The following is a 15,974-nucleotide window of genomic DNA, read 5'->3' on the forward strand; positions in this document are numbered from 1 at the left end:
ATCCTTCCCATGGTCTATGAAATCCTCAAGATGAGGTGTGTCGGTGTCTAGGTACATACATCCAGGATTCACTTTAAACCTGTCATGATTATTTAATTTTGTTAATTGCAAGAAGTTGGCACCCAGCCTCTTTGAATAATTCCTGAAATAGGAGGAGATGTTTGACCTGATTTATTTGTAATTGTACTCTCAGGATGCACACCCACTTCTTCGAGCTGAATGTATGACAGTAGTCATCAGCTACTGGAAAGTTCATACAGAATTTAATTCACAAGCATACGTCAATCCTTGACTCAAAACTGTTCGTTTAGCAACTGTTCAAAGTTACAAGGGCACTGAAAAAAAGTGATATACAACCGGCCCTTGATTTACGATCTTTGCAGCATCCCCACAGTCATATAATCAAAATTCAGACGTTTGGCAAAATCAACGGGAAGAAGCTGGATACACTTAATGATGGGAGATCTACTCACTTAGCAATTGTGTCAAAAAGGTCTTAAAATCAGGCAGGACTCCCTTAACTGCCTTGCTTTGCAATTCTGGTCCCAATTTTGGTCATAAGTCAAGGATTACCTGTACTCTGAGGAAGCCTTCAACCTTCTCTTGAGACAGCTGATTAAACATCTCACAGCCGGTTCAAATTCTCATAAATCCTTGTATGTTTTACTCAAACTTTATTGCCCAACTGTATTCCTGTTGGTGCAATTGTACGTGAATCAAATCTTGAACAAAAGCTGTACATAAAGTGCCAAATCTTTGAGTAAGGGGGCATAAAAGTTGGGTGAAGACCAGGTTGTAGAAACCAGCATAAAAACAAATTTCACAATGGTGCCAACAAAGTCAAGGAAATTATTTGCAACTAACACAAAAGAACAAAAGAGAATGTAGGGAAACCAGCTCTTTGTCCTTCTCATCCATGGGACCTAAGGTATCACTGCTCATAACTTGCATTATTATGGACCACTGGCCATGCTACCTTGAGTAACGGAAGCAATTAACTTCACTTTGAAAAGCAAAGTTGGAAAGAACTTTATGGGGGGGAAAACATTTGTCTTTTCACCAGCACAGCATAAACCAATATTACATTAAAGGGCTTAACTTTTTCTTGTTGTTAGTCAATAAAAATTTGCTATCTCTCTGAGGTGACTCTTACCAATAAAAGGCTATTTGGGACAGATTCTTGAAAACACACACTCACTAAAACTAGAATATCAGAGGTAGTTTTTTTGTTGTTTAATTTAGTGAAGTACTTGTAAAATATTGCTAAAATATCATACGCTTTTTTTTAAAACATTGCAAACGACAAAAATCTGCCCATCGAGGTATCAGAAAGTAATTAAAATGTGATAAAGTGCATGAGTCATTTTATAACCAAATGCAACTGGAAAGGCTACCCAGAGAGAACAAATTACCTTTTCAAAATTGCTAAGATTAAGCATTGCAGTAATTGTTCAATCTCAATTCACAGTTTTGTTTTTTTAAAGCACATATTTGGCTGAGAACTCTTAATATTTATCCAGCTGTAAAAGTCATAGATCAAAATAGGTCAAATTACACAGCTAGATTTGGAAAGGTTTTTTTTTTTTTCTCCTTTTCTTTCCTTTGTTAGAGCGAACACAACAAATTCATCAAAATAATTTGGAGAACTGGTGCTTGATGATTAACTAATTATCTAAACAAAATAACTATAACCCACAATATTTGCAACATTTAGCAGAATCTATATCTTTTAACATAAAATTTGGCAGGAAATGTTTCCTGGCAGAATGGGCATATTTTAAAACCGACATGTTTGATTTTAGGCATTAAAACAGAAAAGGAAGAGGAGGAGGAAGAGGAGCAGGAGGAAAACAAAAATCTTTGTTCTAGAGAAATAAATAGTTTGCAAACAGAGCTGACTTGCTAGTTGGGATATTCAGGTGCCCAACCCAGATTGTGTGCGACTGTGCATATCAGCGATAAAAAATGTAAATAATTCCAACTGCAATAAAACTGCCTATTCCCCCTAACCAAGGCTCTCTCTCCACTTTTATTGCCATCTAGGTATACACTGCGGACCAAAGATGCAATCCTCTTGTTCTCTCTGTTGTTATGGCTGGAGGTTTTATTGCAATCGCTGTTCGGGATGCTACTATCTCTGAAACCCCTACCCAACTGAAACAGCGCTGATTTTATAAGAAAACCTTCATGCATACGCAGCTTGTGACGATCCCAGCTTGTAGAGTACCACACTTCGCCAGAGATACCCAGAGAACCATTGACCTGGACCACAACATATCCAGATGTTCTGAATTCCAGCTGAGCCAAGCTCCCTATGGAAAGTGCATTAGATCTGGCGGTCCAGTTCAACTGTCATGGAAGCGTAAAGCAAATCTGTAGGCACCAGGGTGATCCCAAAGTCAACCGGTTGGCTTCAATGCCAATCCCAAGCACGTTATTTCCATCCCAGCCCATAGTGGTGATGCATCTGAAAGATCCATTCAAGATCCTTGTTCTTCCATATAGTGCACGTCCTTAAAAACCATGCCGGTTTATAGGAAAGAGCAAAGCTTGCAAGGTATATCCGGGGGAGGAAGAAGACACAGCCCATTAAAAGAATTGCATCTGGTTTTCTTTTTCTTCTACAGCTATCTCCTGGGAGTAATTCAGGTTGGACAACTGCTTAGGATTGTAATTAGCCAACACCAGATAAGGAAGCCCGGGGGAAGCCCTGTGAAAGATGCTAACTCTTCCATCTGGAGTTTGATGGGAACCCTTGTTACATTCGCTTCTGGGATCAGTTGGCAGTCGGACGGTCCAGTTGAGTATCTTCAAGTTCAGCAGGTTTGTTTTCCCTTCTTTACCTCTTCTGCCAATCCTGTCTTCGGAGAACCTCTCTGGATGTTAGCCAAGCCACCATCCAGTGGACAGCTGTCCTCCGTGCCTGTTTCACGGCCAAGAATCTGTCTTTGCACTAGCTTGCAATAAAGGCCGCCTTCTTCCATAAGCTGCTGATGCGTCCCTTGTTGTACCACACAGCCCTTATCGAGAACAATGATGTGGTGTGCCTTTTCCACAGTGCTCAGTCGATGGGCGATGACCAGAACCGTGTGATTCTGCACATGTCCATAGATAGCTTTCTGAATCTGCCAAGAAGAAGAAAGATGGGTTACATCAAGAAAAAGACATCCCATCGCCCAAAATACTCTCCCCAAATCAGACAGGAAAATAGGCAATTTATTCACTCATGGGAGCTTCCGATCAATTAAACAGCAAAACAGGACTAACAGGAACAGAGCAAGATTAAATAAAACCCCTCAAGTCCTTATTAATAAAATAGCTATGTTCAAAACATGTTTAATCAAGTTAGGGAGCTGTGATCACCCGTGAAGCTCAAGTTTAGTGGGGGTGAATTTTGATAATTTGATGGTGGCTTGTATAAACCCAGCCTGTTTTCAATGTTTTGGGGAAACCCCGAATATGTGTCTCTTGAGTAAACCTAACCTTTGGCTCTTATATTGGTTTTTATTTAGGTTTTTCTCAAGGATTTAATTCACAGTCTTCAATTAAAGTCGGCAATGTGACACGGCTGGGGAATTTTGGGAGTTGAAGTCCGCACATCTTAAAGTTGCCAACGTTCAGAAACACTGACTTAAGAGAAAGGATCTCTTTTTGTTTGCAAAAGACATCTTGAGCTAGCAACAAATTCTCCTGAAGATTCAGGAAGTCTGAACAGGAAACCCCATCTTGCTCACTGCGTGTTCGCTCTCCGCATCTAAAGCACTTGTAGCTTCGTCCAAAATCAGAATCGGTGGGTTTCTGATTAAAGCTCTCGCAATAGCCACTCTCTGCTTCTGACCACCAGACAGTTGGGTTCCCTTCTCCCCAGCTTCTGCAGGAGGAAGAAAACAAAGGAAACAAAACAAAACTGTTATGTCTCCCCTTTAATTGCAGGCGAGCAAAACAAAAAGCAGCCGTTTCAGAATTAGTTCAAATCAAAAACAAACCCCCACAATAGAACGGCTGGAGTAAATTCCAATACACAGCAATAAATCCACACTCTGTCCGGCAATCCTGGCGTGGCAGTAAATCACAAGCCTCAGAGAGTTTGCTGCATGTCTTCACTCCCAATTAGTCACTTTGCTTCTGGCGAATTCCACCAGCCCAGCCGTGTCCTTTTATTCACTTATGAAGCGTGCTAATTTCCCTAATTAATGACTAGCTCGACACTTCCTTTCTAACTGAGTTTGTCTTCTCAGCCTCCTTCTGTTTCTGACGTCTAACCATAAGTTCTCCAAATTTTCATCTCCACTGGAAAACTCTCTCATGCCTTCCCTGTCAGCCATTCCCGGCTGCTGATCAGATACAAAACCAGAGGAGGTCGAAGGTCCTGACAACTCTATTACTTCAGGTCTATCTTCCCTTGTTACATCCATCTCCTCATCCTGGTTACTATCCCAATCACTAAGCAATGCCGGCTCATATTTTGCTGCCATGTCCTCATCACTTGAACTCATATCTGCCACAGGAGCAGAATCCAAACCCGGAGCCACAACACAAAACAGAATAGCAAAATCCGCAGGACTTCTTATTAATACGCCACCCTGTCAGACAACGTCAACCAGACTTCAACAACAACAAAAATGAATAGGCCTCTTAAGGCGGCGCTGCAGGCCCCGATTTCAGAGCTGATGAATTTGCTGCAAGAACGATTGTGGTGTCAGACCCTACCTGTGTGATAGCCATCTTGCAATTCCATAATAAAGGTGTGGGCGTTGGCACTTTGGGCAGCTTGAACAACTAGCTCGTACGGATCCGAATCCAAACCGTAAGAGATGTTTTTTGCAATGGATCGAGCAAACAGGACCGGCTCTTGGCTCACCAGGGAGATCTAAAGAGACAACAGGGGTTCAAGAGGGATGAAGGGTAGAACCGGTGAAGACGTTGACTGATTATCATTACTCACAAAGCAAATGAATGATGGAAATTACATGAGGTCATGTGTCGGTGAATCATGCAGCGGCTTACATCCACCCTTATGACTCTTCTGAAAGTATCTTCTCTTGTATCTACAGGTAGTCCTCAACTTACAACTGCAATGGAGCCCAACATTTCTGCCGCTAAGCAGAGACATTGGTCAGGGTGAATTTTGCTCCATTTTGCAAACTTTCTTGCGACAGCGGTTAAGGGATTTGCTGCAGTTGTTCAGTTAACGACATGGTTGTTACGTGAAACCTTGCTTCCCTTTTGACTTTGCTTGCCAGAGAGTCACCGAAGGAAATCATATGACCCCAGGACAGAACAACTGTCATAAATATAAGCCAGTGGCCAAGCAGCCAAATTTTAATCATGCTACATGGAAATGCTGCAATGGCCATGTGAAAAATGGTCATAAGTCACTTTTTTCAGTGCCGTTTAGTGACTCAAAGAGTCACTAAACAAACTATTGCACGTTGAGGACTACCTGTATTTCCCTGAATATGATATTGAACCATCGCTCAAGGAGCCAATTCTCTCCATGTTGGGAATCCAAGATGAGCTCTTCGAACTTTATGCATTTTCTGGTCAAAAGAAAGAGAGAATTGTTTTTATTTAACCGATGGAACTTGGTAGTTGTGAGCTACAGGGACAAATGAGACAGTTAGAAGCCTAAATCATCCACGGGGATTTCATCACAAGTTCTTGCAAATCTATCTCCGGAACCTGAAGGGTTAGGATGTTCTTTTTTCTTGGAAACATCATCTTGTCATACTCAGTCAAATCTAGGGACCCAGCTACTGGCGATACATACCACTGAGTGAAGATACTTGTGTTGATACATATGAATAGGCTGTCCATCCAGAAGAACCTGGCCCTCTTGAAGAGGGTAGAAGTTCTCTATGATGTTGACGCAGGAACTCTTCCCGCTGCCTGAAGGACCCACCAACGCGGTCACCTTCCCAGGATGGAGAGTGAAGGAGACATCCTACAAGACAAGCAGATCATCATCATGTCTCATCCACGACTTGCCAAGTTTTTTGAGTTACCTTTCCAAGACAGGTGTGTGCCAAGGGCTAGAAGTCACTTGAAAAGACATTCCTTGGTTCCCACCAAAACTCCAAAGAACCAATATGGAGAAAGTGTAGTTTTAAAACCGTGGCAGAAAGTTTAGCACTTATTCTTTTCATCATTCTTCTTTAGATCTGGAATTTTGTGTGCTTGAAAAAAGCTGGGATTTTTGGACTAGTGAAAAACTGGGCTATCTAAAATGGTAGACCTGTTTTACGTACTTTGGCTAAGCTATGGTTTAAGCTTAGTTTATTAAACGAAGCACAGTCCCACATAACTCACATAACTCACTAAGTCCCAAGGAACATATATACAGGGTGTTATGTGAATGCAGCCAAAAGCTACTCAAATTATACCCAAAGAAAGAAAGAAAGGCGCATCTGAAATTTGTGTGTGAGCCTCATGAGGACCAAAGGTGGTAAGAACTGTAACTTCTGCATACGTTAACATACAAAGCATTTTGTTATCCTGCCTTCCTACTGCTAAAATCCACAAGACAGAATGAGAACCCTTGAGTAGCCCATACGGACCAAAAATACACTTACCTGTAAGACTTGAGATGAAGGACGGGTGCGATAAGCAAAAGTGACATTCTTGAATTCCAATTTTCCTTCCAGTTGGCTAGGGGCCAGCGTCCCATCGTTTAACATCGTGGGTTGGCGGTCTATGAACTCAAATACCTTTTCAGCTGCTCCCACACCCTGCATGAGGCCGCTGTAAACTGAACCAATGGACTAAAAAAGAGGAAGAAAGAAAATTACTAGAAGGTGTTGTCATTTCACGAAAAATCTTACTGTGCAATAGGGGTTATAAGAACCAATTGTTCTGCATTTGAAAAGAAATATGTCCGAGGAAACACAGCTCTGGATAAAATAAATTTTACATTTCTGCCTTTGAAGAATTTTAAATTGTAGATTGCAGATGGATCTTCAACCGAGAATCTGCAACAGTTCTAACCCATGAAAAAGGTAAGTCCACAATTAAAATGCCTTTAAGTGCTGTTAGCAGGGTGTTAGGAAGGATTTTAGGGACAGACTTATTTGAAAAATTCTATAAAAACATTTCAAGACAACTTCAACCATGGACAGTCTTCATATTTACAAAAATCCATCTGATACATATGAGAAAATATTAAAAGATGCTCAGCTGAGATCAGAGACAGCAACTCCTTTCAGGCAAGACTACAGACTGTTTAAAAAGTGTCACTTACCTCCATGCAGTCTCCCAAAACAAATTCATAAATAATGAAGGATATCAAGTTGCCACTTGTCATTTGCTCAGTGATCACCAGATGGCCTCCATAGTATAAGATGCTCACTTGAACGATGAGTAGGGTGAGCTGGAATCAAGGATAAACACCTGAACTTTGTAACACCAAGAACTTTGGAGCTGGACTCCAACTTAACTCATGAGGGCACCAAATTGGGCAAGACTGGTCTTACTTCTTCAGACACACGAAACATTTTCCTATCAGCAGCAATGATGACGTTACCTAGCTTGGTCATGAAACGTCTGCAAGGCAACCACCAAGCTCAGAGAGCACCAAGGACCCCACAGTTCAACCCTGAGCTACAAATATTCTTTTCTATTGGGACTTTCCTAAGTTAGCAATGACACTTGAGACTTCAGGCAGCTGCTGAGGTGAACTCAACTCTGAAGAAATACTTGGCACAACAAATGTGTTCTTATTTACTCTGGGCCTAAGAGAAAAATCTGGCTCTTTTGTTATACAATTGGGAATCCCTTCATCTTCCCAACTGTGTGTCCAAAGCACAACTGGAGAAAGACAGAAAAGATAAAAAAACAAGAAAACAAGAAAGTCAGAGGAAGAGAGGATGCATTTCAACCTACTCCATTTGACCACACGTAGTACGTGTAAGCCATAGCCTCCTTTTTGTTGAGTTGGTAGACTTGCTGCAATTTCTCCCAGTAGACGTCAGCCTCGGCCTCCTCATTGGCAAAACTTCGGACTGTCCTCATAGCGGATATGGTTTCTTCAGCGGTATTGTTCGCCTTGGCCAAAGCGTTCTGGACTTCTTTAGAGAGCTTCTACTTGGTTAAAAGAAAGGAGGAGAAGGGTCACCTCTGAAGAGGTCCTACTTCAACAGTTCTCCAAGCTACCCTCAAATTTGGGAGCTCACATGGAATTCCAGATGCTAAACACAAATACATCTATGTCCATATATGTGCAATCCAGGTCTAGGTGTGGCTTTGAGTAGAAAACTGCGGTGGAACCTGGTCTGGATTCCCAGAAGGGAGGGGCTGCATTCCAGAGGCCCAAGAGACAGCAAAGTTTAGAGTTTCATTGGGAGGAAGAGAGTTAGGACAGCTCCTCCCTGGAAGTTCTCAGAGTGTATCTTTAGCATGCAAGTAGTTGCTTTAGTTTGGCAAGATTCTGTCTGCAGGTTAGGAATATTAAAGGAATCTGTTTATAAGTAACTATGAACCTCTTTCATAGTTTTGGGAGCCTGACAAAAACTCAACATTAGCCTACAAATATTTGTACAATATGCGACCATTCAGATATGCCAATTCACCTGACCATAACTAGCAACAGAAGGTTTAAAAGGCCTTCCCCCAAACATTGCAAATGATTAAAGGAATATCAGATCATTCTAAGACGCCCATAAAACTAACCTTGTAATATTTCCCATAAACATCTGACATCAGCATGATTATAGGGAAGCCCATGAAGGTCACCAAGGAGAGCTGCCACGAGAGACTAAACATGAAAACAATGACCCCGGTGGCTTTGACCAGGTTGCGCAGAAAGATGTTGATGTTTTGGGAGACGAGATCGCTCACAATGGTTGTGTCTGATGTCAGTCGGGAAATGATGTCACCTGAAAGAGAGGAAGGAGGACAGAGGACAAAGGATCAGCGGAAAACAAAACATAACAAGAGAATGAAACCTATACAAAATGACACTGAAGAAGTATTAGGACTCTGATTTACCAACGAAGCCAATATTCTCACGTTTCAGAAATGTTTAAGTTCTGGAGAATTCTGGGAGTTGAAGTCCACATGTTGTAAAGTTGTCAAAGTCGAGAAACACTAACTGCGTTCAATCCACCAGCCTACAGATTCTCCTGAACTACATTTCCCAAGCAGCCTGATCAGTGATTCTGCGATTGATCAATATTTGCAGGGTGATGGGATCCCCACTCCTGACGTCACCAAAAAAGGTAGAGAAACTCACCGGTGAGATTTTCGTCAAAGAAACTCATTTCCTGCACTACTAGCGACCGGAAGAGTCTGTTACGGAGCCTGATATTCAGTCTAGCAAAGACCAGGGTGAAGAGGCCACCTCGGACACCTGCGGTAAATGAGCTGATTGCAGATAAGAGATGTTATAGGATCGACAGAGACCGACAAAGCAACACCACCTGAGCCCAGGATTACCTGTACACTATCAAGAAAGAAATGCTTCAGAGAGACACCCATAGGAATGAACTTAGATTTTGCTCCCAACGTTACATTGAAATGTAATTTTAAAACCAAGAGAGAACATTCTGCAAAAGCAGTATCTTTACAGGACAGGAATAAATTCTGGACCTTTTGCATGGAACTCCATCTGCAAGGTTCTATAAAGGAGATTCAATATCTTCCAATATCTAAAGGGTTGCCACAAAGAAGAGTCAACTTATTCTCCAAAGCACCTGAAGGCAGGACAAGAAGCAATGGATGGAAATGAATTCGGGGAGAGAAGCAACCTAGAACTAAGGAGAAATTTCCTAAAAAAAATAAATTACTCAGCGGAACGACTTGCCACCAAGTGTTGTAAATGCTCCAACACTGGAGATTTTTAAGAAGAGATTAGACAACCATTTGTCTAAAATGATATAGGGTTTCCTGCCTGAGCAAGGGGTTGGACTAGAAGACCTCCAAGGTCCCTTCCAACTTTGTTATTCTGTATTCTGGGATATTTCAGTTTGAGGAATTTCTGAACTTCTTCTGACCTTGACTGGTTACACCATACTTTTCCCTCCCTGCAAGGTTTCCCAGACACACACACACACAACCCACGGAAAGAGCAGAGATGATTATTCCACATAATTCTACTCGTTTTAACTTTTGTTCTTTCCACAATTGTAGAACCTGCAATTTCTTGGAAATCCGGGCCCTACCTAAGAGATGAACTAAATCACAGCCTGGAACCATTGCAAGACACTTCACACAACCACCACACTTTCCAATCTTCAGGCTCTAAGGTAGCAAACATACCAACACTCTAACAAAGCTACCTTCCAATGGCTAGAAAGGCCATGATCACCACTGCCTTGGAAAACTGGTCCATGGACTTCTGGATGACTATCCCATCAATGGCCTGGCCAGTGTAGTATGGAAGGAAGGTTTCTCCTGTTGGGAAGCAAAAAATCAGAATAAAAGTGAAAAGCCAACAAGGACATAAACCGAGGTCAACTTCAGAGCAACTCCCTTCTCAAGTCTCAAAAGATTTGAAAAAGTTGGGAATTAGTTTATGGTAGGGATGGGCAAGCAATGATCTACCCAAGAGAAATGACCACACATCTTCTCAGTGATGTCAACTGGAGTTAAGAATGTTCTCAACTCTGAATAAACCCACAATGTTCCTAGCTAACGTTAACCTCCAATTTGATATTGATTTTTCCCACAAAACCACCAAATGTTCGATAAACTTTATTTTATCCAACATCTTCACCACTTCTACTGCCTTAAACTTTCAAGCACAACATAAAGACAGTAAGGAGCGTTCCATGTCCTTTTATTTTTACACCCAAATCACTCACCTAAAGCAGCTAGTAAGAGGAAGAAAAAGGCTACAACAAGGAAGTGGACATCTGGCCTGGTGTAGGACAGGAGTTTACAAATGGTGGCAGCTGAGGCCTCCTCTTTCTTTCCCCGAACCCCAGGAGAACTGGGGTCTCCAACGTCTTCTGCTTCAGCCCTGGATTCTGAATTAATCCCCAAGGTATCTCTGGCAGGGGTCACAGAGGAGAGCAGCTGCCAGAAGGAGAAGGTGGCCACCAGCGAGATGTAAGTCCAGGCGAATAAACCCCAAAACCAAGGATCCTTGATGGTCTTTCTCACTTCAGAATAAAGAAGCAACTTGACCAGGGCATAAATCCCAATCGCCAGACAGACCAAAATGATAAAGATTCGGGATCCTTTCAACCGTTTGGGACCATAACTGGTGTTTTTGGCCACCCCAATGGAGGCCCCCAAGAGTAGGCAGCTGCGATACAAGCAAGACCCCCAAATATCCAGCATGGAGTTGAAGATGTTGAAGTGCTTGAGATCCTGAAGGATGGTGCTGCTGTGGCGGTTGTATTCATACAACATGGTGGTCAATGTCACGTCCATCCCTATGAAGATGAGGGTGCTGGCCACAGCTACCCAGGCACGCATCTTAATCTGGTTTCAGAATGAGGTAGAGAGGTAGGAATCGTAAAACAGATTTGAAGGGAGAGACCTGAAGCTCCTAGACCAGGGTTAACACCAACATCACTGCTCAGTTTTTCCTGCAAGAGGGGAGAGAACAGGACAGAGTTCTCACCCATGACTTCTTAACCATGATTGACCCAAGTTATACCCTAGTTGCTGGGCTTGCTTTGCACGACCAAGGAACAAGGAAGAGATGGCTGGGCACCAAACTATGACTGGTTTCATCTAGATCTCATGAACACCACGTTTGCCGTGTTAGAGTGCTTGGTAACTGGCCACAGTACACAACTGATTTCCCCAGATCTAATTACAAACCAGTTGAACTCCTCATTGGGTACAATGGGTTTGCTTAACAGCCGCCATATTTGCTTAACAGCCACTGTGAAAAAAAAGGTATAAAATCGGGCATCATCACCTGATGAACCCACTTAATGATCAACACAACCATAATTCTGGGCTCAATTCTTCTGGTCATAAGTTGAGGACTACCTGTATAATCTTCCAAATACTTTAGTTGGTCCTCTATATACTCATCTGATATTCCGATCACTTCTTTTAAATTCTCCCTTTTTATATATCTTTTGTACCTTCTAGCTTTTGAGCATCGTTTTTAAATGTTTATTTTAATTCTCATTCTCTCTCTCTCTCTCTTTTTCTTTCTCTTCTTTTTCATGGCTGCACCCTTTTATGCTGGTCTATGGCTGTAATCAGGATTTTATTTGATAACCATATTGTCTGGAATAAACCATAATACACTACCTTTGCAAATCAGGCTAACTGGCTGTGCAAAACAGTAAGTGGAACAACCAACTGAATTAGCCTTTTGACAAGTCGATGGTTTAAAACAATGAATATTCCTCAATTGTTCGTTGCTTTCGATTTTAAATAAGCACCCAGGGACAAACCTCGCCTCTCAGCATCCCTTTAGATAGATAAAGGTGAGAATTTTAAGGTAAGACCAGCAATCTAATGACCGTATTTTCTTGGGGGGGGGGGATAAAGGACACATCTAGAAAAGGAGTAAATCCAAAAATCTATTCATAAGGATCAAAAATATTATCTTCATAACTTCGCACGGCAAAGAAAAATTCAAAACATATCCATAAAAATCTAAGACAGAAAAGCACATCCTAATAAAAACATCTCAAATCCAGCCCTAAATGCAATAAATGCATTTTTTAAAAAGACCATTAAGTTTTCATCTTTTTCGCAGGTAATGTGCCATACTCTGCATTCGGGGGTACCATTTTTAGGGTAAAAGGAGAAGGATCAAAATAAAGGACTGTCCTTAATAATAAAGGATGGGTGGTCCCTGTAACTAGGCCGCTTGACTGTTGCCATGGAAACAGGGAAAGCTGGTCCTTCCTGTCTGGTTTTTTTTTAATATTTTTTTTTCTGCTTTTCATCCAAACCTTAAACCAAATCCCTGAATGGACATCCATATATTCCTTTTTATTTAATCTGAAGCCTTCAAGAAAAGTACCAGATGATCCAGAGAATCACATCAAGCTTGGGAGGCTCGGAACTCTCACAAAGGACTCCAGGCCCTATCCACCATGGCTAAGGATGATGGACCCTGAAGTCCACCCCTTTTGGAAGGGGCAGGAAGCAGAAAGAATTGGACAGAAGGAAAAAAAAATTTAAAAAGCCCTCTTTGGTTTTAATCTTTCTGGTTAAGCACAAGCTTTGGTAAGTAGAGAGAGAAGATGCTGCTTTAACATGTTATAAATAAATGGATTTAAAAGCATCCTGGGATTTTTCAATCTCCCTGTTGGACTTCATCCTTTCCACATAAAAAGCTCATCCATATAGAAAAATTAGCTAGCAGGGTGAAGTTTCGTAAGGATGCCATGCAAAGCAAGCTGTTTTTTAAAAAATAAATAAATAATACAAATTCATCACAGTGCTACAAAATTTCGATAATTTAAAACTGCGATGACGTATCAATCTTATCCTATATTTAATTCAGATAACAGAGTAGAAAACTCTCCAATCAGGGAACAGCTTTGGAAGATGCTCAGATTTTTATTCTGATGCCAAACAAACCAGAATGGAGATATTCCAAATGGAAATTAAAAGATACTTAGACCGCAGATAATTATTATTTTTAAACACACCCTGTAAAACTGCTGACCTATCTTTTTATATTCCCTTTGTGTCCCCCCGTCCCCCCCCCCGCTTTAACACCTGCAGAAAACATCAACTCAACTTTGATCCTCCTTACAACTTTGGGGCCAACAAAAGATTTTGTGTAAAAGCTACGAAATCTTGAATGGGGAGGGGGTTTAAAAGGGGGACTCATTCAAATTTGGGCAAGCTTCATTTCAATCCAATGAAGCACCTTTAATGCATAATAAGCCCCAGAGCTCCTGGACAGAATCTGCCAAGTCATTTAAAGAGGAGGAAAAACAGTGCAAAAAAACAACAACAGAACTTTCAGCCAGCACGATAAAATCTAATTTATTAACCTGATTTCATGCCTTGGCTAAAATGATTGCCTTGCTTTGAAATTGGTACGCTCCTTGCCAAAAAATAAAAAACATTTTAATGTTCTTGTTCCTTTTACCAGGCCGTTGGCAGAGAGGTCCGCAGCGAAGATGCTGGATCTGCCCTTAAACGAAAGGGGAAGATTGACTTCGATGGGAGGGAGAGATCCATTCGATCAAAAAGGAGGCAGGTGACAAGATAATCAGAGTCAGAAGGGACCTTGTAGGTCATCTAGTCCAACCCCCTGCCCAAGCGGGAGACCCTACACCATTTCTGACAAATGGCAGTCCAATCTCTTCTTGAAAGTCTCAAGTGATGAGGCAAGCCAGCTTCCTAATAATATTCCTCATAAAGCAACCAGACTGCTCAGATGCCCCCCCCGCCTCGCCCAAACCCTCCATTTTCCACTAGATTCAAAACAAGCAGGGTAGATGGGAAGAGACTGACTCAGCCCAATCAATCTACTGCAGTGAACGAAAGACGGGAACGAATCAGGCTGCAAGGGAAGTTACCCAGATCTCAACTTATTTCCCGGCCTGACTCAGTCGTTTTGACAGGGGAAAAACAGCAGAAAAAAAATGTATTCCCCCAAAGCCCCCATTTTTACCCCCAGAGTCCAGTGTAGATTTTGTTTTTGTAACCTAAGGGTCATGTCTCCTTTGCAAAATTCAGGATAATTCTGAAAACCAACTAGGTGCATGCAAAGCATCCCAAATAATAATAACAATAACAACAATAATAATAATCTCTTCTTCTTCTTCTTCTTCTTCTTCTTCTTCTTCTTCTTCTTCTTCTTCTTCTTCTTCTTCTTCTTCTTCTTCTTCTTCTTCTTCTTCTTCTTCTTCTTCTTCTTCTTCCCATTGTTATTATTAATAATAATAATTTATCATCATCATTATTATAAATCTTCCTGAGATTTATAAGGTAGGCCCCAGCTAATGTCAGGCACTCTCCAGCGGCGGCTGTCAGGACCAGTATCTGCAGCCACAGCTTGGGGGCAGCAAAGGATTAGCCAACATCCAGCAAGCCAAGGTGGGCAGATCCCAGTTAAAAGGGTCTGAATTTGTCTTTCTGCAAACCAGGGGTGGGTGGGGTGGGTTTCCAAAGGGGGGGGTGCAATGATTCCCACGCTCGCCTGCCTTTGCAAAGCAAGGGTTTGCACCCCCTCCACACACCCCGGGCATCAAGCAAACCGAGCGTGGAAGAAAGAGAGACAGAAAAAATCAAATTAAATTAAATTAAAAAGACAGGTGTTTGGCTCTCCTTCCCGCAGGGATGGGTTCCTCCCCCCCAAAAAAAAGGCGTGGGAAGCCTCAGCTGCCTCTCTGCATCAGGATGGAGGGAGGGAGGGAAGCCAGCATGCACGGGTCTGGGGGTGCACGTGTGCATGCCAAACACGCCAGTCTCTCCCCGCAACCCTCCTTACCTGCCGACGAGCGCAAGACACGCTAATCTCCTTCGCTTGCCCTGCTGAGCCGGCTCCCGGGACAAGGTCGGGAGGGGGCGGGGTCTCCGCAGGGCCCCGCCTCCCGGAGAAGCCCCGCCCACGCTTGCCTACCTTTGCAGCTGGAGGAAGATGCTAAGCCTTCGTCCTCCCTTCGGGGCGGGTGCCAAAGGGAGAAGCGGGGGAAACCAAACAGAATAATAACAACAACGCAACAAACAAACACACACACACACACAGTTCTGTTGGAGAAAGGCTGAATCATCCCGCGTGAAAAAGCACAAAGCTTCGCACAAAGCTTCCCCTATCTAGGAAAGGAAGGGAGGGGGGAGGGAGGGAGGGAAGGAAGGAAGGAAGGAAAGAAGGAAAGGAAGGAAGGGAAGGGAAAAGGGAAGGAAGGAAGGGAAGAAAAGAAAGAAAGGAAGGGAAGAAGGAAGGAAGGAAGGAAGGAAGGAAGGAAAGGAAGGAAAAAGGGAAGGAAGGAAGGACGGGAGGGAGGGAGGGGAGGGAGGAAGGAAGGGAAGGGAAAAGGGAAGGAAGGAAGGGAAGAAAAGAAAGAAGGGAAGGAAAGGAAGGAAGGAAAGGAAAAAGG

At 42.5% G+C, this 15,974-nt stretch overlaps 1 protein-coding gene across 2 annotated transcripts; it reads right to left on the reverse strand.

Moving 5' to 3' along the window:
• Positions 1-241: 241 nt before the first annotated feature.
• On the reverse strand, positions 242-15,460 carry ABCB9 (ATP binding cassette subfamily B member 9). 2 transcript variants are annotated; one of them, XM_087942567.1, is made up of 12 exons: positions 15,365-15,460; positions 10,797-11,421; positions 10,272-10,386; positions 9,227-9,357; positions 8,665-8,870; positions 7,879-8,076; positions 7,238-7,366; positions 6,573-6,761; positions 5,771-5,944; positions 4,711-4,870; positions 3,735-3,871; positions 242-3,125 (listed from the first exon to the last, which is right to left on the reverse strand). In XM_087942567.1, the coding sequence occupies exons 2-12, from the start codon at positions 11,413-11,415 to the stop codon at positions 2,817-2,819; spliced, it is 2,367 nt and encodes a 788-aa protein (XP_087798693.1). In that variant the 5' UTR covers positions 11,416-11,421; positions 15,365-15,460; the 3' UTR covers positions 242-2,816. The 2 variants fall into 2 exon arrangements, with proteins under 2 accessions (XP_087798693.1, XP_087798692.1); XM_087942566.1 differs by having other exon boundaries at positions 10,797-11,528; positions 15,365-15,454.
• Positions 15,461-15,974: the final 514 nt, after the last annotated feature.

This window comes from Notechis scutatus, chromosome 13 (assembly GCF_049901735.1).
Source record: "Notechis scutatus isolate UNSWTSFEM ecotype Mainland chromosome 13, rNotScu1.2, whole genome shotgun sequence".
Classification (NCBI taxonomy): domain Eukaryota; kingdom Metazoa; phylum Chordata; class Lepidosauria; order Squamata; family Elapidae; genus Notechis; species Notechis scutatus.

Coding starts and splice junctions, on each gene's coding strand:
- ABCB9 (XM_087942567.1), bottom strand. CDS start 11,415: ATGCGTGCCTGGGTAGCTGTGGCCAGCACCCTCATCTTCATAGGGATG. Junction 7,367..7,878: donor ACTACGTGTGGTCAAATGGA/GTAGGTTGAAAT, acceptor CCTTGATTCCAG/CTCACCCTACTCATCGTTCA. Junction 3,872..4,710: donor GCAAGATGGCTATCACACAG/GTAGGGTCTGAC, acceptor TTCCTCCTGCAG/AAGCTGGGGAGAAGGGAACC.